Source organism: Thermobia domestica, chromosome 1, assembly GCF_964235325.1.
Source record: "Thermobia domestica chromosome 1, izTheDome1.hap1.1, whole genome shotgun sequence".
Lineage (NCBI taxonomy): Eukaryota > Metazoa > Arthropoda > Insecta > Zygentoma > Lepismatidae > Thermobia > Thermobia domestica.
Window position 1 is genome coordinate 340,841,012 of NC_137454.1, and position 24,544 is coordinate 340,865,555.

Consider the following 24,544-nt stretch of genomic DNA (forward strand, 5'->3'; position numbering starts at 1 on the left):
TCGTCGAATATACGCTGCTTAAAGGAGCAATCTGATTAGCCAAATTCAAAAGACGTCAACAATTTATCCCTCTACAAGCGACGTTTTCTTCATCACCTTCGTGGCCAAGTCGGAAGAGCACGCGGCTAGTAATTGAAAGGTAGGTGGTTCGTAGACCTCCGCCACTGGAGTACATTTTTTTACTTGTTTAAAGTGTTTTTTTAGACTCAGCATGATGTAAACACATTACGCATATAGGCGATTTAACATATTTTGGGGGAGTAATTTTTTGGTTCATTAACGCTTACGGCACGGCTCAACACCAGTTGTGTGTTAAAGACGTAACACACCCCCTGTGTTAAACGCCAACACTGCGGCGTATGTGTTGAACTAACACCGTATAGTGGTACTACGCTGGAACCACTGCCCTGTGTTAAAATTGAGTTGAATTAACACAACCATTTTTTACTGTGCACACTGGTAACACCGTCATATTTCGAATCAAAGCAAAAGCTAATTATTTGTTATTGGTTATTTTGAAGAGATTTTTTTGTTTGTTTGGAAAAATAGAGAGACTCTTATCTGTTGTTGATTGTTTTGAAGATAATAATCCCTTCTTTTTCAAAACACGAAAAAATACGTTTGAAGATATACACACTGGTCTTCACACTACTTTTTCTGCTTTTAGATTTCGATTCAAAACTCAACCAAATTGTTTATTTTTCCTTTCTTATTGAGTGGCTTCAAGAGAAAATATTTTATTTCGAAAAAATCTTAAAGGTTATATAAAAATAAAAGTTGGGTGAGCCAATTCACACTGATCTTTCATTTTTTAAAAATTTCAATAAAAACAGTAGATAAAATAATTCTTAAATGTTGACGTTGCCAAAATCGTGCTCATATTATTGTTTAACAGTTGTTCCCAAAACATTTGTTTCTTTGAAGGCACACAACTTTCTTAGTTAAGTTTACGAGATTTATATTTATTTAAAAGCATTTCTGACAAAAAGTAAAGATGAGATGAAACACAAAAAGAAAAGGGCGAAAGAAATAAAGCTAACCGGAAAAAGTTAAAATCTGTATCGATCGATTTGCTTGGTCAAGCTGAGTCAATTGATATACAGATTGTTCGTTGCTGATTATACCCCACCCCCGGAAACTAAATTAGGCTCAGTAAACCGGAAGTGGCTAACCGGAAGTAGTTAAATTTGGTATCGATCGATTTGTTTTGTCAAGCCGAATCAATAGATCGTATATGTTTCGTTGCTGATTATACTCCACCCCCCGGAAACTAAATTAGGCTCAGTAAACCGGAAGTGGTTAACCCGAAGTAGTTAAATTTGGTATCGATCGATTTGTTTTGTCAAGCTGAATCGATTGATATATAGATTGTACAGTATCCGCCTTATGCAGAGTCGTTTCGACGTATGATTAGCATCATATTAAAACACTGACTACTGCAGGAGACTTATGTTAGTCGAACTCTTTAGTATAGCACTAATAGCGCTTCAAAACGACTCTGCATAAGGCCCTGTATGTTTCGTTGCTGATTATACCCTACCCCGGAAACTAAATTAGGCTCAGTAAACCGGAAGTAGTTAAATTTGGTATCGATCAATTTGTTTTGTCAAGCTGAATCGATTGATATATAGATTGTATATGTTTCGTTGGTGATTATATCCCACCCCCGGAAACTAAATTATTCCCGCTCATTGAAACAGCTGTGTATAACATTTTAGAATTTGAGAAAGAATAAAAAAATAAAAAGGGACTAGTTATGTACCTATATATTCAATGTGTATATTTTTATACTCTCTTGACGTTTTCCATTGCAACAAATCTTGTTTGACGATAATAAAAATATTCTATTCTATTTTATTTTATTCTGGTCTGGTCTATTTAGACCCTACTAGTTAATTTGGTAACTTTTAGTCATCTCTTTAAATCAAATTTTGTACGTTTACTTTGCGTATTCTAAAGGTACCTTTTGGCAACACTGTGAGGTGTACTGGACTGATGTGTTGTGGTTATAATTTGATACATGTCCAGCTAAAATAAATTAAAGATTTTATTGTTTGTTATGAGAACAAGTTAAGATGCAGAATAATGTAAATTATTTTGGAGGACGACCCAATATACAAGTACAGATTGCGGACAGGAGAAGATTTCAATCTTTACCTTACCGAAGAAAAAGAGGAGGTAAGTGCGCAGATTGTGAATATCATGACCACCAAATAGAAATAATGTGATAGGTAGTGAAACAGTAAGAAGTATCCTCATGCACGGAAGATGAGAAGTAGCTATTCTTAACTATTACCGTCTTGAAAATAGTGAATTCCATGTAACTGATATTGACTCCATTTAGTTTGATGTTGACTTTAGATAAGTGCAGCCTCCTGCTTCGTAATATTACCGGTATATGTTGGTCTTCTATATTCACTTTCTGGAACTCTCAATATATGGTGATTCACAAAAAGATTTCCCTTCTATGTCCTAGCGTTCTACCGAATCTTTAAATAGTGTTTATTTCAACTTCCAGGTAGCTTTTCACCATGACAATGGTGATATAAGCCGGTTAGATTAGATTAGGCGTTTATTTACTAACCCCCTTCGCTTGCTCAGCTGTGTTAGTAAGTAAGATATTACTGCTATATCGCCGGGCCACACGAAAATTTGAGAAGAAAAAGAAGGTAGTTTCCCCCAAGATTACTAGGATGTGACCCTGATTCATTTGGCAGTGATTATTGTTCGAAGTATAGTGTGGACGTATGAGAAATACTAATGCATTAAACACGAGCCAACTTCTGTTTCGTGGCAATTAAAAAACACGAATGCTATCTAACTGAGTCAGGGCAAGAGCGCGGTAGAGGGCCCAAGTGGTAGCTAGCGGTTGCAACTGTATTAGCAGGCGCGTCGGGGACGGTCGGTATACGCATATACGAGAAAGATAGATGAGCACTTTATATGTCATAAAGTGTATGGCTTATGTGTTGCACAGCTTTGGAGGATATACTAATTGTCATCCAAACTGTACTATGTTAGATTAGATTAAATTAGTTGTACCTCTTCTTTTCTGTAGTTGCAATGTGTTTCTACATTTATGACGAACTGTTCTTCTGTTTAGTAAACCATGCCTTTCACGAAATTTCAACAACTGATGCTCCTTATTGTTGTGTCATTTACGCACCATTTCCACATTGCCTTTCCAATAAATCATAAAAAGTGTAACTCTCTGCCAAGTAGTGCCTTCCGCCTCCACCTTTAGTGCCGCTTACAACATCAAAGACATATAACAACATCAACAAGCATTTTCTTAACTTCCAACTATTCCTTTACCTGGCTTACACTGAGTCCCTCACAAACCAAAGTAAATTTTCCAATTCATCTGATAAATTTTGTAAAATTAGTCCGCCGATACAGCAGTTAACCCAGTAAGAAACACTGGAGATCTTATATTTGCGAGATTAGGGGAGAAACTTAGAATACCGAAAATCATTTGCTCTTCTGAAAGTGCACTCTTGCCGAATTTTGAATTTGAAATTGTGCTCTTCCACTATCCTCGTTTACGCGTATAACCCCCGTCGCTGATGCTCCTGCTCACTACGGACGCATCCCACTCGCTACCGCTGGTCCGTCCTCTTGCTGCGCTTCTGCTCTGACTGGGTTAGATAGCATTCGTGCTTTTTAGTGGCTATCCAGCACAAGTTGGTTCGTGTTTTACGCACTAGTTTTATGCCATACTACCACACTGTATTTATGCTGAGTCTTCCTGAAGTCAATCTGCAAGTAGTAATGGTACTCCTCATTAAGTACGTGCTTGTTAAAAGACGTAAAATGTTCTAACCTGACCTGGAAATGTAAGAAATGTGTCAAAATTTCGTAGAACCGTTTGCTCGAGTAATGCCTACATTTTTTACATCCTACTTACCTAAGTGTACGATATGAATGCACAATGTTAACGGCTGGAATATTACTTTTACTTTTTCTGAAGTTATCCTTGGTGATAACGTTAATTTTTTAGGCTAAACTGCTGCAGATGGCGGCCCCGGATAAGACTCACATGAGCCTCTTTTGAACGTTGTATTACTACTTATTTGTTCTTTCTTTAGTGATGACCATTCACTTTGGGTATCTCTTAGTTTCTCCCCCAATCTTACACATAAAAGCTCTCCAGTGTTACTTACTTCACAAAATATACGTGAGCGAGCGAAAGGGGTTAGAAGCCCCGGAGGACTTGTTGTTTTCTACCTTTATCACTATCTGGACAGAAACAAAGGTACTCGGTTCTGGAAAGATTCTAAATGCCATCATTCTTTCTTTTTTTCTTATTCTCATGCTGATATTTCGTCTGATTCTGTTCATTTACCCGTAAATTTTGTATTTCGGGGCCGCCATCTGCGGAAGTTAAGCAATTTTTTTTATTCATACTCATGAAATAGTCATTATTTTAAGTGTTTTGCGGCAAAAAACATATAGTGACTGCAATCACAATTCTAAATTTTCTAGCATTTTAATGTCCAATATCCATTTTTTACACGCATGAGGTACTCAAAAACTGAGGGGATTTGACTGGGAGCGTCATATGAGAAACAAATGCAGACGAATAACATGCAGAGCTAAGGAGAGTTCCTGGCGCAGCAACAATATGATCTATAATGAAGTTGGTTTCACTGAGACACGATAAAAGAGATTTGAATGAAAAAGAGTTCGTATATAAATTCTTTACATATATGCTGCTTTTTCAATGAATCTACTGTTTATACCTTAGACAAACTTTCTAGATATGTGGCTTCACATTGTAGTCGTTAGAGGTAAGATCCTGATATGCTTTCAGTGCTTACACATGGGTGTTCTAAAAAGGTAATGCATTACGTACGTAAATTTCACAATTATGTAAATCTCTTATCTTTCGGACACTTCTAGGGGAGACACGGTGACTCAGTGGTAGAGCGCTTACCTCTAGTGCGTGTGGTCCCTGGTTCGATCCCCGGACAAACATCGTGTCCATGGGTTTTCTTGGGATATTCCCAATTCCTCACACATTCTCATTCCATCATTCCCTTGTCTTAATCATCCATGTCTCGCAGTCTAAAGAGTATAATCGTGGGACATTAAACTAGAAGGTTTCATTTCATTTTATGGTTGCACATCGTGAGTTACCACGCTGACGTCAGTTCACTTGTTGTTAATGGCTATCTGATGGAGGATTTTGTGCATAACAGATAATGCTTTTATCAATGTATTTCTGTGTAGATACGCGTCTCATGATTAAGAACACAAATATTTCGATTATTCACACCTGGTCTTGTAAAATATTAATACAAATTTCACCTATAGATTTGACTAATATGTGTTTTATTTTTGTAAATTTGTCCCTTCATGACCTTTTTGGAATACCGAATATCTGAAAAAATTGATTTTCCGTTATGAAAGCCGAAACCGGTTTTCCTGTTTTTTGAAGTAGTAAAATGGTTCAAAACCCAACAACCACTGGCTATTTTAGTCACCTCTCCATTACAAATATGTTAAATCATTTCTTTAAGATTATTATTCCCCTAGTTTCAGAAACATTCCCATTGTAACCAGTGCTCGAGATGAGAAATGGTAACCTATATGAATATTAATGGAAGGAACTAGTTTCGTCAACTTTACCGGCGCTTTTCTTTAATAGTGTTCTTTATCTTAACCAGAAAACTGCAGTCATGGTTTGTTCCTTTGGAAGGTACTCTGATAACAACACAGCACCCTTATCTTAGAATATTGAGGGAAGCATCTTGCCTGCGGACCTCTGTGCTTTTAGTTCCTTTGGCCTGGGAGATTCTGAATGATTCTACTCTCATTACTGGTATTTGGTCTCAGAATCAAAGTAATGGAACCAAATTTCCTCCTGAGTAGGAAGCTCATTCGAAAAATCGTCATTAGAATTTGCAGAATCAACCGAGAAGATGTCACACGTTGGTTTTTCTTATCTGCGAAGGTTTAGGCACCGATTTCACGGAAAGCTTGTGCATATCCAGCTTATCATTGATTGCTGACTACACACGTTTCTTGAATATGTGCAAGGTCCAAGTTATCGCAACTGAAATTTATATTACTCAAAATCAGGTTATTAACCTCATCTACTTTTTACAGAGTTCACATTGACACTGGCCTTTCACATCTTTTACCATCTTGTGTTGATAAATTACAACGCTTGAAGTTTGAACACCAATTCTTCTCAATGGAGTATGAAGGGCAATATATATACACCCAATATCTTTAGCATGCAACCATGGATTTCATTCGGCGACGTCTGTTTAGAAAGAACTACTTCATGACAGCTAGCAACTCTTCCTTGGCGAATTCCACATTTAGCTGCGCCATGGTTCAAATGGATGACTTGTAAAGAAAAAATAGTGACACTTGCTCAGATATGGTTTTCGCAACATACATTAACCAATATGAGATTTTACATGAATTGCTGATAATGTTATAATGCATATTCTTAATGAGCAGTTCATTCTTAATACTTGCGCCGCAGTTTGGGGATTTTTTATATGCATATAATGAATTTATAAGCATATATAAGTAACTGTGTGTGTTTTCAGCAAAAACGGCTGTGGGAAGAATTATACATAGAAGTATGAAAGATCAACAATAATTGCACAAAACATAAAACGTAATTTCTTAAGAGTAAGATATATTGTGTACAAACTTTGAGAGGTACAATACATCAAACTAGATTTCGTATGTGGATCATGGGCTTTAGGAAGTGCGGGGAATCGTCGAGGCCTTTTGGTGACAAGGCTATTGCAAGATGCAACCTTGATTTCATGGAATCACTCCCGGATTATCCGTTCCGTGAGTTTAATTCTATCCGAGATAGTTGTCTACTGAGCACAGTTGTCTACTGAGTCTTGTGCTCATATTGACCCAAACTTTACATTGGATTCATGTCAGGTGAGTTTGGAAGCCACATGAGTCTGGATAGTCATATTCTTGCACCACGTATTAACGATTTTCGCTCGGTGACATGAAGCATTAATGTCCTGGAAAACGAAGTAGTCCATATTTTCGTGAGGAAATTTATTTTTAGCTATTGTAAGAATTTTACGTACCAGAATTTGAAGACGTTTTTGTGCATCAAATGACTTCACATATATCCATTGTTCTGGCGTTTTTGGCGGTGAAGCAAGCCCATACCATCACTCAGTAACTGAATATTTGCATCTCTTAAACAAAATCAGTATCAAGTTACTCGCTCATTCGTATGCACAACTTCACACCCACTATCGTTTCCGACTATTCTAAACTTTTTTCAACGGAGAAAACAACATTCTTCCAGTTGTCATAAGTCCAAGTAGCATATCGCCTCACAAATCTACGTGTTGAAGTCTTCTGTGTTTTTGTCAGTTTCGACTTTCTAGGCGGTTTTTTCTTCGTAATATCCTCTTCATACAATTAAGACAATACAGTCGTACGAGTAACTGCATTTCCAAGATCATATCAAATTATAGAAACGATTTTTCGGGAAGTCATTCCTTAATTCTGTAATCCTATTGATTTTATTTGGCGATCTGCACTGGATGATACTTTCTTTTTTTCTATCACACTGTTGACGAAGAGATGATTTCTTATACTATTTTTGCTTGTGAATTACTGTTTCTGCCGTCGAATGGTGGATTTTGAGTATTACAGCCATCTCCCTTAGAGATGTGACTTAGCTGTGCAAAGCAAGAATTATGTTTTATTCACGTGGCGACAAGTCACATTTCTTACCCATCATACTTGTTTACAGTCCACATGTAGCAACAATTTCATACAAAAACAACGCTCCACAACGACAATATTGCCATTTGACACTGTTCAAACAATGACAAAGCAGAGAACAATCACAAAATGCTAATTACTTGGGCTTACACATCACAAATGCAATGCAGAATTCTCACTCCAATAACATATGAGACACTTTCAGGTGCCATCTGGAGGGAATATTACTCATACATAAATAATTAGTAAGCGCCGTTGTACACCATAGGTGTCACAGATAATGCAAATGAACTATCACACTCATAATTTCCTTCTAATCCTCTTCTAGCCGGCTGCAACTATGTTTTTCTGTGTAAATTACCTTGAGAATTGAGGTGTCGCTATTTTTTTCTTTACAGAGTGTAGCACTTAAACTTGCAAACGAACTGTGTTTCAAATGGAATGAATAATTTCATGATAACGTGTGCGGTAGAGGGTCAGGCCGAGAACTTAGCCACTTTTTCAACTTCCCTTTTCACATTTTCAACGTGAGGCACCCCTTGTTTGGCACAGAACTAAGTCATATAAAATTTTGTGGACGTGAGGAAGGGAATGGGGGAGCGGAAGGGAGAAAATGTTATAATGTGTATTTCTTAATATATATATACGCATGAACTGTGGACCCAAAGTACTGATCAACTTTCTTTTCCTTTCACTTTAACAAAGAGGAAACAGAAATATTTCTATGCTACTCCAAAACACGGGGCTTCGTTTCAAGCGCAGACTTCAAAGGACGTCATCACCCTATATCATCGAATGTAAGGAGCAGAAAATGCATTTTGTTATAACATTATAACCTCTAGACTTTAAAAATCACTTTGAAGTAAACGCATATGTTCTTTGAGATGATAATTGATGATAATATGTGCGTGACACACCGTTTCAGCCAAAGGGGGTAAAAAAGCAGTTTTCTTTCATCTCTGGCTTTTGACTTCACGTACTATCGAAATATTCGTAATATCGACATATTTCGAAGGAAGTTACATTTTCAGTCAGGATTGCTGGCCCTTGAATCTTGAGTATAATTGGGGAATTTATTTCTATCTATATTATGTAGAATTACCTACCTTTTTGTTACTGTACAAAATTGTCTACTTCCTCCTTTCTAGAAGTCGAAGAATAGCAAGTGCAAAGTGTGTCCCACGAAACGCGGATGGATCTTCACGGCTTTCCTCTGTGCGACAATGGAATTCCATACTTTCACTCTAAATGTGTACAATAGAGCATGAATTTCATTATAAAAATTCTGTTTGACATCTTCCAGTAAGAAGACTTTGTTTGTATGGGGGCAAGAGATCTTCGATTGTTTATGTTTTCATTTAAATTTTAGTATAAGTGCTAAGTGACAAAAGTACTTTACTTTATATATACTAATAAAAGGCGGAAACAACCGATTTTTTTTTTTTTTTTTTTTTTTTTTAATTTTAACACCAAATTCTCTGTAGATGCGAATTCTAACGCAAAGAGTGAAAAAGTGATTGACTGGACTGGGATGTGTACCGAGGACCTCCGGCATACCGTGCCGATGCGTTAACCACTACGCCATCCAGTCCGCTTCCCACAACAGACACTCACTCTCTCACTCTCGGGGTCGGTGCTCTCATCTCGGACCACTGGGACTGGGTAGCGTAGTTGTTAACGCATCGACACGGTATGCTGGAGGTCCCGGATTCGTTACCCGTTTCAATCAGTCACTCTTTCATTCTTTGTGTTACTTTATTTTATTTTCTACGAGTGTTATGAGTACACTCATTCCTCGGTTATACATACCATCATTTAAGGGAGATCGGAAGCAGTGGACAAAATTTGGAGTAGCAGGTTCAGTTGGAAAGTCGTGACCTTAAATAAATAACGTTAAATTGACTGTATTATAGTATATAGATGTGTTACACTGTCAGATTGAATAGCGTATTTGGTTAAAAGTAATTCACTATATTACTCCTCGTTAGGGTGGAGTGAAAAAAGTCATTTTTCTTTTTTCGGAAACGGGTACCCTTCAATGACTGTGTATGAGACCTAGTAACAATTCTGTAAAATATTTAATTTTTACGACGTCATCTTGAGTCTGCGCATTCGGCTTAAAGTTTGAAAATTTTTGATTTTTTTTACATTTTTACAATTTTTTTAAGAACTTAAAACAAAAAAAAACCCTGATGGGTAGTCACTAAATAGTAGAACAAGGCCTTAAATATAGACAGGATTTTTTAAAGCATTTTAAGGTGGTGGTTTCAGTCTGCGCATTAGATCTAAAAATCGCCAAAACTGTCCGAAATTTCCGATATTTTTAACGTTTTATAATTTCTGATATCCTCTTATGATGTTATCGAAACGTGTTTCTATAGCTTTCGTTAATCAACTTTGCATTGTGCAACTCTTCGTTAGTTCCTATTAAACTACCCAGGACTCACCACGGGGAGGTGGTTGCTCTTCGAGTCCCACCCATGCCCTCCCAACCACCCAACCATGAGAGCATGTCTTACATCTGTAAGAAAAGTCTTCAACATGTAAATTGTTTCTTTGTGTCATATATTGGACGGATATTTCTACCAAACATTCTAGTTTTGATTAAGCTTTCTCTTTTCTTTTTATCACAGACCAATTTTAAGGAAGTAATGACTTCTTTGACCGCTCTTTCTATCGCTTGCGTGTGTGATGGGATTTCAAAAAGAGTGCACTCAGAAGCTATGTTTACACTCTCGGTTTCCAGTAACCTTTGCAAATCCTGATTTTTCAAATGCATTGTGAGAGGTGGTTCTGTCACTTCCACATCATTCCAATCAATCATATCAACATACTCTGATGCTTCAAAATTTATTTTCGGGATTTCAAACCTTCTTAGTGGTTTACTGGCTTGTTCTCTAGCTCGATACGTCTTAAAGCCAGTTTCTTTATATGGTCTCTCTTATCAACTAACATAGCTATGAGCATGTTTTCATGGTGAGCAAAGTATCCATTGTCTTGGATACATTTGTGTACAATTTTCCGATTTTCCTCAGATAGGTAAGTGCAACTCTTTATAGTTTCCCACAAGTTTTGAGCTCCATTATAAACTTTTGGATTACACTTAATCCTGAACCAGCTAGGTGCATAAACTTTCACGATGAAGGTTGCCAACTCTTTTAGTGTTTGCGATAGAGTTTTTGTAGCTACGTATAATCTTAAAATTCTATTAGCTGTAGTCAACCATCTCGCATGGGAAAGCTTTCCTAATTCTTGAGATACTTTTCCACTCGAAACAGCTTTACAAATGTCATAAAGGTATTGCTGGTCAGTACTAAAACCTTTTTCATCACCACGATCGATAATATCAGTAGTAAACTCTATGGGCTCAAACTGAACTATTTTCAATGTATGACACGTTGCCAAACTTTGACCGACAGGTCCAACAAATCCTTTTGGTCCGCTAGTAGGTCCATCCAGCTTTTCCACTAAATGCCGTAATGGAAGTTCATTTGTATGCAATTAGCAAATAACCCACTGCAGAGGTCTACCAAGTTTCTCTTCTAGCGAGCGAATTACACCATTATATTTTCCTGTGTTTGTAGGGCATCCATCACAACCAATGCAAACTATTTCCGACATTATAAGATTGTGCTCAGAAAAGTAATCGACGATAGAATTAGCAATGTCAATGGCTTTCCCAGACAATGGAACTGTGTAACCGATGAATCTCGATTTAGGTTCCTCTATGAGTGAAATGTGATCTTCTTTAACAGTTGTTCTGTGCATTTTCCCATCGTCTGTCCTGTGAATACGAAGGGTGTCGTCAAGTCTACCGTCAAAGTATAAGGCCTGTATTTCTACCTTTGTTTCCTTATTTAGAACTTCATGCCGAGATTTGATTCTCTCGCGTCTTACTTTACTCCCGTCTACCACAACGTCATTTATAACACTATCGAAAGAATGAGTGGACTGTACATCGTGTAAAAGAGCAGAGGCTAAAGCTGCTGCTGCGCGATCAGGTACGCCATACCTATCACATACTCGGAAAAACGATGGTATTTTTAGTCTAGTTTGAGTATTTATGGTAGTAGCTGAGGAAGGGCCAGGAACTGGTTCCTCTAAAACAACCTCCACATCTTCTGGAATACAACCTATTTTTTGAAGTGGGACAGTTAGGTCCATAGCGTCCTCATTGTTGCTACACAAGCCAATTTCATATCCTTCACAACGTTTCTTACACAATCTTTCTTCTTCTATCATTTTCCTTGCTATTTTCTTTTTATTTGCTGATGTCACTTTAATATCAACATGTCCAATCGCCATTTTCTGAACAGTTCTTTGGTCGGTCAAGAATTTGCGTTCAAGTATTGGAACCTTCTTAGTAGGATCACATTTACAAAGTTGAAAATCTTTACATTTACATGCACTAACATCGAACAATGCCTCAACTCTGTTGTTAAAGTCGGCTAGTTTTTTTTTTTCTGAAACTGTCCTTATCTTTGTCCCGTTTGTATGATTTGTTGAGTGCTTGAACTAAATCAACTTCCTTTTTTTAATAAATCTCTAATAGCTTTAGGGGTTATGCATGGGATCGAAGCTTTTTCCCACAAGAAGTTTAACTTGTCAACAACAATCTTGGAAACTTCTAAAAAACTAGGGTTTTTGCCATTTTGCTTATTTTTTTCATTGTTCCAAACATAAATGTAGTATTTTAACACATCTCTACGGGTAGGAAGCAAAGCGTCGCCCATATCTTGACCATTACCTATGATAGGATGAGGTAAATCTTTGCCACGAGTCCTAGGGAACGCCATAACGTAGTGATAAACACACAAAGTACAGTAACACACAGTACTAGAACACTGAACTAGAACAGGAAAGTATATAATTCAACGACTAGATATAATACACCCCTATCACACTCGCTGTCAAAACACGACTAATGCAGTCAGAGAGGAGAGAGGGAGGGAGTCTCAAGTCGCCACTTGTCTGTTTTGCCAAGGGCAACGCTCCCGGATGAAGCGCTGCAAGCTGATTCACACCAGGTTAACGTTACTACACCTACACAACACAGTTAACATGTCTTTCTAGTTTTGTGAAAAAGCTTATCAAAAGCTTGGATACTGATTATAAGAACGTGACCTGATCATACGTATATGCTATTTTAAAATATTACTGATTATATAAATAATAGTAAATATCGGAAATTTCGGACAATTTGGCGATTTTTAGGCCCAATGCGCACACTGAAACCACCACCTTAAAATGTTTTAAAAAATCCTGTCTATATTTAAGGCCTTGTTCTACTATTTAGTGACTACCCGTCAGGGTTTTTTTTTTGTTTCAAGTTCTTAAAAAAATTTGTAAAAATGTAAAAAGAATTCAAAGATTTTCAAACTTTAAGCCGAATGCGCAGACTCAAGATGACGTCGTAAAAATTAAATATTTTACAGAATTGTTACTAGGTCTCATACACAGTCATTGAAGGGTACCCGTTTCCGAAAAAAGAAAAATGACTTTTTTCACTCCACCCTACTCCTCGTCCTTTCCTACTGTAATTGTGGATATTAGTGATTATAAAGTTGCTGTCGAAACGTACTGATAACGGGCAACATCGAGCCACTACCATTCTTTTTTATTCGTTACAGTGAGAGATTAATGTATTCATATATAATTCATGCGAATTTCGTACTTAGCCCTTTCGCTGCGAAGACTTTAGTCCACAATGTCTATTTTTTTTCTACTTCGCTGCGATATTCGACATTAGTCGAACTGATGATACAGAATATTTTGTAGCGACAATGCTGCCAACTGGCGGTAGGCACTGTTATACGAATTATTACGAGAGTTTTGCTTCATTTGGTAAGGTGTGCTAAGTGCTAATTGTAATAGTAAGTTATGGCATCCAAATAAAAGACATTCAAATAGCTGCGTTCTTGTTAGATTCTGAGTCCGAAGATGAAGGTTGTTAATTCCGCATCGAAGTGATGATTTTTTACCACAATTCAATTTAAAAAAAAAAATTTAAAAAAATCTTATAGGTAGCAACACTGAAATCTTAGGGCCTACTGGATTGGTTACCATAGAGTTCTTTCTTCACGGTAGCCGGAAATATTCGTACCGAACGCCATGCGGAAACTATGAATGTTACAAAAGAATTTTCAGAAAATTAATTTTGAAATAGGTTGGCAACACTGACAAATGAAATGCATGGGGTGGATGAAACGTAGAACAGAATGTGGGGGTGCGAATAATGTGAGGGGTGCAGAGAATCATAAGAATGGTCAATAATAACAAAATTTATTTAGAATATATCAAAACAAGAAGAAAATATTATAATAGGGTGGCAACACTGACAATCGGGGACGACAAATATACCTTTCTCAGTTCTTGTAGTGATATTTATAACAAGTTGCCGACACCTACGTTCAGGAAATACGACATTCTCTAGCAAATAATATTATACATACTGTTGTAAATAGGTTCTCAACACTGACAATCGGATGTGTCAGGAGCGTAACAAACTAGATAATTTGCATACTGTAGTGACAGGGAGTATTTGTACAACGTTTGGTTTAGATTCTAAGACTTTCATTTTCTTATGAATAATTGCCAAAATTTGGGGATTGGTCTCAAAAATAATTATGCAGCGAAAGGGTTAACAGGAATGTAACCCCTTACCGCATGCCGTGCCATATATGGCATATCCCCTTTTTTCACTTTCGCTTTTCTGTGATTTATCAAAGGCACCAAATGACTGTTTTGTCTTCTCTGTGAGATATTGACGTGTATGAATAAGAGATTTTGGTGTCATCTGGCATGTTCTTTGAGAGTTGTAAGTGTCATATATGGCACTTACTTATTTCTCGTCGGAATTAAGTGAAAAATCTAAAATGTAAGTTTTAATTCATTTTTCAAGTTCCCATATGAGGATTTCCAATACTGTTTTTTTTGCTAAAAGAAAAAAAATCATGCAGAAAGGGGTTAAAGGTAAAGCTAGAGATTGGAGTAATAAATGCAGTAGAACTTTATTTTTGTTACCGAATTGTGTTTTACCTAAGCTGTTATTATAGATAATGTAAATGTGGCAATTGTTAACTCCTCTTTACTTCTATTGATTTTCATGTTATTGCCTACTATTTATGTGGCTTCTATTTGTATTACGACAATTTTAGTACTGTAGTATACTTATATATATATATATATATATATATATATATATATATATATATATCAGTTGTTATGATTATTGTCTGTTGTATGATTATTATTGTTTGTATGCTTTATAAAAATTTGCAATTATCAAAATTATAATTTATTTGTTTCTAATTCGCTATTTTAGGACCAGCTTTTAGAAATGCTACTCCTCTCAATGGAGGTATGGGCATGTATTTACTTCAAAAGATGGGCTGGAAGCCAGGAGAAGGTCTTGGCAAAGACAACAAGGGAACAGTAGAACCTGTAAAAGTGAATTACAAAGTGGATAAGAAAGGTAGGTTGTAGGAAAAGCTCCAGCATTTTTCCTTTATTAGGCGCATCCGTATCATTTCATATATCAATGTTTGTTATCCCGCGTTTTATTTGCAAAGCATACTTTACAAAAGCACATAATGAGTTTTCGGTACTGAATGAGTAGTCTGTAAAATTGATTATTACTAGAGTCATTTCATGTGAAATCAACCAAATTTTCAGGAAAAAAAAAAACTCGTCGTCTCAGAATTTGATGAAACTTGGTGTACATGTAGGCTCCTATAAGAGGTGGTCATGCATCAACTTTTAACCCTGTTCTCCCTGTAGTTTCAGAGTACAGGGTGGTAAAATTAGACATATTGATGTTTTTTGTAGAACGTTGTTAGCTTCAATTAGTCGTACTTCCCGTAAATATTGAGCTAGAGAGAAAAATAATATAGGCCCCATTTTGAAGAGGAAAGAATAGACTACAAGATATGTCAGGAACATTTATTTGAAAATCAAATATTATTTTCGGGAAAATTTTGGATCAGTGATATCTCAGAAACTGCCAAGAGTACCAAGGTAGCCCCTTATGTCCGGTATTACTGTGCCAAATGTCAACTTGGGCCGAGAATGCGCCAAAAGTTTCCCGGAAAATGATATTTGATTTTCAATTAGATGTTCCTATTTTCAAATTTTTTCCTCTTCAAAATTGTAAATTATTTTTCTCTCTAGCTCAATATTTACGGGAGATATGATCAATTAAAGTTAACAAGATTCTACAAAAAATATCAAATTTGTCCAGATTTTACCAACTCTGTACTCTGAAACTACAGGGGGTACAGGGCTATAATTTGGTGCATGACCATCTCTCATAGAGGCCTACATGTACACCAAGTTTCATCGAAATCTGACACCATGAGGTTTTAGGCTTGGTTGATTTCTCATGGAATGACCCTAAACTTTTTGGTAGACTGTTTACATGTTTACTTTGTTTTGCAATGTGCTTCGTTCCTAATCTTGAAAAGGAATTTATATATATATATATGGTACCAGCCCTCTGTCCCTCTCTCTCTCTGTTGCTTTTTTTTTCTTTTCTTTTTTTTTTTTTTTTTAATAATAATTTCGGAACATGGTGATTGACACTCGTCTCCTGCACTTTAAGAGTAGAATGAATACTTTGTTGTAATTCTGACGTTATCAGTCCTGTTCTTCGACTTCATCTACATTGTTGTTACCTCCTACATCATTGCATGGATGACATTTACCTGTTCGGAGAGAAAAGAATCTTATCCTCTTCATATTTAATATTTACATCGACAGTTTTTTCCTCTGTATTACGAGTATTAAAAATGCCCAATTTTCCGATCACTCAAGGTAGGGTAGAGGGGTTAATTGGGCGGAAAACTTTTTAAAAATGTATATTTTGCATTTCAGTATATTTTCACGAAATTTAATTACACCCAAATGTTGGGTGGGTAGATGTTGATAAGAAAAAAAAAAGTTTTGATGAATTTTGAGAGGGTGTAATAATGAAAAAAACAAGAACTGATTTGATTGAGAAGTGACATATTTGAAACCGAGTTTCAGGTTTGTTTGGGTTTTGGTTTGAGTCGTAATAAATCTCGCATCTGTTAATGTTTTGATCCTAATTTCTTACTGCTGCTTAAAAACATCCTAAGGATGGTGCCGTGAAGAGCAGCAATCTTGAATGCTCACTGTGAGGCAGTTAAAATTTTGTTAGATTGTATCTCCCAATTACCTCCAGGGGATAATTGGGCGCATGATGTGGGTGTAAATGGGTGGAATGCCTTAAGTGAATATTTTTTTGGATAGAATTCATTTAAATGCTGTGCTGTCATTGTCTTTTGTGGTGTACACTTTTGTTTCATAGTGCATTGTGCTTATTAACCTGTTTTATTCAACTTAGGCCTCCAATGGCCGTTGCGTATGCCAATAGTGCTAATGCTGTAAATAGGACCTGTTTATCAATCCAGTGTTCCAACACATGTTCTATTGTAATAGTTTATAGTTATTTAGTGTTAGTCTTATTACCTTCTCCTATGTTTGCTTGAATAACAGGGCCTATTCTCTTGTTTTTTACTTTATTTATTTACTTTTACGTTTTCGGCCAGTTTTGACGGCATTATAGGTTGTTTTTTTTCTCCTATGTGATATATTTTGGATTACGTTCACAGGGCAATATACTATGCTATAAACAATAACCGGAATGCTTAAAAAGGCATTCAAATATCTTTGAGATTTAGAAATAAGTTACTCCTCATTTTGCGTAAACAGGTACAGTATATGTTTTTTTTTTTTTTTTTTTTTTCTAGGCCACATAAAACTATTAATTTTTAAGTGGAATGCAAGTCATATACATCAAATAAAAGCTTGAGTTTTCTTGGTTTTACGCCCAATCACCCTCACGAGTGCACGAGTTTATGTGCACCTGCAATGGTTTTAATCATTTTGCACCCAATTCCCCCCTTGGGGGAAATTGGGTGGAAATCAGACCAACAACAATAAAAATGTTGCAACATCAATAGTAAAGATGCCGAAAGCTTACCACTACCACAGTAGGTGCAGAAGAACTTGCAACATACAATCAGTTCTTAAAAACTAGAAAAACACCTATAACCTGTGAGGGGAAAAAAGGTTGAAAAAAAACATACCTCCCAATTCCCCCTTCTACCCTATTCTTTGAAGTTGTCTCTTTATTTTTAACATACTAGGTTCTCAAACAGATATTTCCTTGACCGAAGTATGTAATAATTACTACTCTTCCAGGTCAGATCGCAATTTCAGTGTTGCCAAGAGTTTCGACGCTTATTCGGCATTCCTTTTCCAAGGACTCGGAAGTAGTAAACGATTAATGTTTCTACAATGATTGTCACGCTTCTTTAGTTACCTTCAAAGTGACTCTCTCACACCTTATTTCTCGTATGTTTACTGCAAAGAAAAAGGAAAACGGGAATTGGAAGTACGGTGTAACAGATGAATTTAATGTATTGATTCGAGAGAAAATATAGAAAGTATGTATCAGCCGGTATGTCTAGAATGCTCCCTCTTGTTTGTGAGAGATGAAACTTATATATATGTAGAAAATTGCAATAGATATATTAGTTTTTATTGTAGGAAATGAATGTGTTGTTTTTTAAATCAAGAAGACGTTTGCAATATACTGGGAAACATGTCAGTTCAACAGTGGGTGTATTAGCAGTTATCTCGAAGTTTGCACTATATATACACACACTATCAGATTCAATTGAAATTGTACAATGCATTGTTAAGTCCTTTGCTATATCTTAGATATATACCCGACTAGTAAGTCGAATTTTCCTTCGAGCAGTAGGTTCCGTCTCATACAACCTTGGTGCTTAAATAGACGTTAAATTCAAGTCAATGAAACATTTGTCTCCGATATAAGCTTCATTAAACATTCAACTATATATAAACACATTTTTAGTCTTCCGGATTGGACGTAGGAGCACCCATCATATAAATAATGAGATGAATTTAATTGTCACTTTATGATGGATTATGCTTATTTTAAGTATGATATATAATGGATTACGTAAAGAAATAGTTACAATATTACTACTTCTTTGACATACTAGTATTTCATGTGTGCCAGTGTTTTAACAGCCTGTTATTTTTTTCAGGGTTGCTTTCCCAGGAAGAGCGTAAACCTGTAGTTATTCCGCCTCAGTGCCCGTTTAAAGAATTGGCAGGTACGTGTATAGAATATTGAATTGTAGTCGGTGTAACAAAGATAGTACCCTATTTATTAACCAGCCAACTTACTAGGTTTATATCGTGGTTAGTGTTTACCATTCTGATTAAATTTCTTCAAGAACTGAATTATTCACTTTACTTGTTAATCAAGAATGCATTAGTTTCTAGTGGAAAAATTTCTCACGATTAGAAATAGGCTGAAGATTTGAAATTGGGGTCTCACGTAGCCGAGAAGAAATATTGAAATATTTTTGAAGTGTGCTTGATGCGACATGCTGAATTTCTAAATTAACGTTTATTTATAATATGTAAAATTGGATCCAAATTATATCATGTCAAGCATGTTGATTTTTTAGATGAAGCAAAACAGATTTACAGTAAGTGTAATATATATATATATATATATATATATATATATATATATATATATATATATATATATATATATATATATATGCGTAATTATATTTCTGTACTCAATAAGTAAATTTAATCATATTTACAATAAGTTAATTGCTTCGATTAATTAGCATAGAACATGTGCAATGATTAAAATTAATTAAATTCTACATTTACGGAGTTTGTGGTAACTTTACGGTTTTCTGACCATTTTCAAATGTAAGAACACTGAATATGTATAATTAGGGTTGCCAGCTTTAGTAAACGAAAAACCGGGGCACTAATCTCAGACTATATATAAGGTCAGGGTTCTTGCTCATTTGGTCAGAATCAATTAATTACCTGTCTTTCCCAGGTTACTAATCACAATTTTCTAGTTCATTCTTCACACACTTAACACAAGTAAAGCATTACAAGAGATGTATAAAGAATGTTGAAAGGTAACATAAGAACTGCTTGGTGTCCCTTATTCCAAACTCCAAATTGTTCTGTTTAACAGGTCCTAAATATTGCGCGAATTACGACACACTCTTCCATTTATGATTGGGGAGATACTTTTCTCTTTGTCGCGTCATCACCTGAGTCAGAAGCACTATCCTGAAAGAAACACAAATTCAGCAAGAAAAAAATACATTTACGGTAAAGTCAGAACTATAAACAAAAAGTAAGTCTCTAAAGTCTTATGTAGGTTTTCTAAAAGTTTGGCTGAAAAAAAAAATCCAGTATCAAAATTAAATAAGAGACATACCTTTATGCAGTGGTGCTATTCATCCGGTTCGCTAGAACCGGTTGTTAAACTATTTCGAGTTTGCAGAACCGCTTGTTATACCCAGACATAAACACAACACACATAATCTAGTCAAAAGTGAAAGAAGGAAACCAAACAAATTTGTGAAAACACCTCGGTACTCTTCTCGCTCGCTTACATTGTTGTGAAAGCAACTAACTTTCAGTTGTTTCAGTTCAATGGGCAAGACAGAAATTTGAATATGAATTCCCTTTTTTGTCCGGAATATTGGGATATGTGAGTGTAATGAACGTAATACGTATCTAATGTTTATTGCGTGTGCTATCCACCTATTTTTGAATGACTCTGATATCTTCATTAGTTCCGGCGATACATGCCTTCGAAGCAATGTGTACGAAACACAGTGGTCTTTTCATTGACATCTCGAACGATTGCTTGTCATGACCCTTCTCAAAATATGGTCCTTTCCTGGTGTGACATCATATATATATACAGTGGCGGATCCAGGATATGATCAAGGGAGAGGCTAAACCATAGTTTGCTGCCTTATCCAGTGTAAAGCAGGATTGAAGCCCATTTTATCCACTGTATACCTGAGCGTCAAGGGGGGCTATATCCCCTATAGCTCCCCTTGGATCCGCGCCTATATATATATATATATATATATATATATATATATAAAACTGGTTTTTGAAAAATTAGAATAACACCACTGCCTTTTTATGTTTGAACTGCCACTTCTTGTGCTAGACTAAGTTGTTACGGAATTTTAACCTGAAAAGTACTGAAAATTTTACTTCATTCTACACCTACTGGACAGGATAAAACGCTTGTTTGTAAAATTGTTCGTCAGAACACGGCAGACAGGACGAAATAGATAGTTTAAATGCGGTTAGCATGCAGCGACTGAGAGCGGTACCACTATTGTTTATTAAAATTTCAACATGAAGCAGTGTTGCGCTGCCGATTGAAGCGTAAAATAACTAGTAGTAAAAGCCCGTCATCGGGAAAAACGTTCTTTTCCGCTGAAAATGATATTCAAGAAATTATTGCCATAACTTATGCCCCCTCTTGAATATTTTTGAAATCCTTTTTACCCCTCTGAAAGCTAAACAAGCCATAGGACGAAAGAATGGATGTGATTTTCAAACTTTTTGTTTGTTTAGTAAAATTAATTTGCTACAGCAACCTTTCGTTTTTAGCTAAGACATACTAGTTCTTTCAGGTTGATTTTTACAATGTGAAGAACGAAAACCAGGACAAACAGGCGTCCCGAAAGCGTTCTTCGTTACAGTTAATTCTTTCATTGAAAACTGGGACGTCTGGCAACCCTATGTATAATTATTTCGAAATCTTTAATATGCATCGTAATTGGTGAACTTAGGAGCTCCCATCACACAAATAATATACAACTAGAAAATATCATTTCAATAACAAAATTTGAATGAATCAACCCAATAAGGTTGTAGAACTATTCACAACTTGGTTACATTATAGATGTACGAGTTCTATATGGGACATTTCGTAGTGAATATAATATACCATGTATTCAAATTGATGCAAATGATAGTTTTGTTTACTACTGTCGTAATAATTACCCTCACTTTTCAGAGTACTGATGTTGCTTATAAATACATATTTTGCAACATTAATTTCGGCAATACCTTATAGCTGCTATAAAGTTATTCAGTAACTCTTTCGTTTTTAAAGCTTCAGACTGGCTAATTAAACAAGCATATGATAGGAATTTCCTCCCGATAAACGAACGATTATATATACTATTCAATAGTACTATTCTCATTTTGGCTATCATCAAGCAATTGTAAATTGTTTGCAGGAAAACACCCAGTGACTGCTCTAGTGGAATTTTGTTTGAAGAAGAAGTGGGGTCCACCGTACTTTGATTTGATATATGAGGATGGACCAGATCATAAGAAGAATTTCTTGGTTAAGGTACATGTTTTATTGTTATATTTGACTAAATTTTCTTTAGAATATATACACTTGCGTAATAGAAAATTAGCTAACGAGACACATTTGCAAATACATGTCCCACGTTTTATGTGGGCAATATACTCTTTGGTGACTTTTCTGTATGTAGCTGTATATCACAAAGAAGGATAGAAGCAGTAATGTTATAGTATATATGTTGGGAATTGTCATTCATGATGATGCATAATGGAAACATCATAGAAATCATTATTGTCGCACGTCTGGTCAGTTTGTTTGTAATCTCAGCAGCAAGTCTGTGCTGCGATGTATCAGTAAAAAGAACGAATTACATTCAATGACGACGTCCGAAGTCAAGGAAAAGCTGCTGAAATAGACATCTGAGTATTAACACGAATTGTACCGAAAACAAAAATCCAAGTGCCTCCTGTAACACATCTATTGGAAGTTTCACGTAGCCGATGTTCACTGTCATGCTGCTGTAGTCTAACCTTTCAAATTCTGTTCTAAAAATTGTCTCAAAATAGTGTCGGAAGTGCATCAAATCTATTACTGTAGAGATTCAAAATGTACTGTCCTCCATGAGGCTATCTTAACTTCGTTCCTGACCGAGTGGATGAACAAAAAACCTCAAAAATACTTAGTATGTGTACCATACAATGTCGTATTGAAGGAGTATACAGATATGTTGCTTAGCATTCTTTAGATTCACTGGTTGTTGTATCTCACTGTCAGCTTCTCTACATCACTTCTCAATGATCATGCACTTACCAACTTCAACATTGTACTTTGAAGATAGATCCATGTGCCAGATTGATAACGCGGCAATGATCACGTATTAGTCCATAATGAGGTCTTTGGTGAGATGTTTGAGTTTCGTTGCCCAACTTGACGAGGGCAAACTGAAAAGTTCAAAGGTCGAACATGAAATGGTGCGGGCAGAGGGATTAAACTTATTTGGTACCATTGCTAACATTCAGTTTTAGATGTCTAACATTCAGTTTTAGATGTCGTAGTCACATAGTTAATTCTTGCTTCGCCTCTTTAAAAGAATTCGTTGAAGATAAGTAGATGTATCTCTGTCTCTGCTACGGAGGAACTTCTGACTCAAGTTATCGTGCAATATCTTCGTAAGAAATAGATGATCCTAAAATATATTCATGAAGACATGGTAAAAGGCTAGGGGGACACGGTGGCTTAATGGTAGAGCCAACAACCACTAGTGCGTTGAGTCCCTGGTTCGATTCCCGGCCAGGTGAGTTTGTGGTGGGTAACATCATGTCTGTGGGTTTTCTCGGGGTACTCCTGTTTCCCCCCACTTTCTTATTTCACCAATCCTTCCATCATCGTTGACTTGCCTTAATCATCATTTTCCTTAGCCTAAAGGGCATAATCGTAGGACGTTAAAGTGAAAGATAATTTCATTTCATTTTCTGAAGAAGGCTATACTCAAGGATGAAACTGTCATAACTGACAAGAAAGAGGTAGTAGAATTAAACGTTATTATAGCAGACTTCAGTATTACCTTCGCAATAAACACCTATGCATCTTCGCTGGACGAAACTGTGGTAAAATGCATGAAGTAGTGATTGAACAAACAACGATTCACAATCAGGGCAATAACTAAGACTAATGATAACTCTCCCAGGAGTGCATTGAGTATATTCTTATCTTACTGCAATCTTCAGAGTGAACAAGGTGTCATTGCAATGTATTCCCAAATTATTATCCATTGACCAGAAATAAGCATATCTGTGATCATCCAGGGAGAATTTGCAGCTGTTTCAGAATGATGATGATTATTATTATTATGAAATATGGGCTTTCCACCTCGAAACGTAATACAAACAACAGACAATGTAGTGGAAGCACCTCTCATCTCTGACACAAATGCCAAGGGTAGCCTGTTGAGAAGGTAATGGCTTCTGTTTTATGTAATTCCAAGGGTATTTTATTGATGAGTTTTCTGGCTAGAAGTTAACTCTTACTGGACAAAATTATGCTTTTTTGTGAAAAACTAATCTGCAGTCAAAGAAATGCGGATATGAATGTTGAGGGAAGGTTTTGCATTTGCTCATATCTCAACTATTGCAGCGACGAAACTACTTAAATATGGCTTTGAACTTGTCTTCCAAGATTCTGTTCTCCAGGCTTTGCGTTCCTCGGACTGTTACTTGTTACCAGAGCTTAAGGCATACCTTGTGCTTGTACTAGTGATTCTGAAATCATGGAGTCTGGAGACCTTTTTGAACACACAGGAAAAATGTTTCTGTTTCGTGTGCAAAAGTTGCAAGATCGTTGAACTGTGTTGATGTAAAAGGGACGATGCTGAAAAATAATTTATTTCTGTAATTGACAAGTAAGTGCGTTGTGATCGAATTTAGAAGTTCTTAGTTTCATGAACTGAACTTATTGTATGTAATGTTCTTTGCCGGATTCACTCTCTTGCTGTGTTCTTTTACATTTTGATAAATATAAATATACTACACTTGTCTGTTCATGTTTCAGTTGCTTCATCTTTAAGAACATACTTTTACACTATAATTC

At 36.1% G+C, this 24,544-nt stretch overlaps 1 protein-coding gene across 2 annotated transcripts in view; it reads left to right on the forward strand.

Annotated features, from left to right (window-relative positions):
• Window positions 1-1,964: 1,964 nt before the first annotated feature.
• The window catches only part of LOC145663675 (protein Son-like), a 33,920-nt gene continuing 11,340 nt past the window's right edge, over window positions 1,965-24,544 (forward strand). For both annotated transcript variants that reach the window (XM_081729773.1, XM_081729781.1), the window contains exons 1-4: window positions 1,965-2,178; window positions 15,053-15,202; window positions 18,828-18,896; window positions 21,885-22,000. In XM_081729773.1, coding sequence (XP_081585899.1) covers window positions 2,076-2,178; window positions 15,053-15,202; window positions 18,828-18,896; window positions 21,885-22,000 — 438 coding nt within the window. In that variant the 5' untranslated portion in view covers window positions 1,965-2,075. The remainder of the gene's footprint in view (window positions 2,179-15,052; window positions 15,203-18,827; window positions 18,897-21,884; window positions 22,001-24,544) is intronic.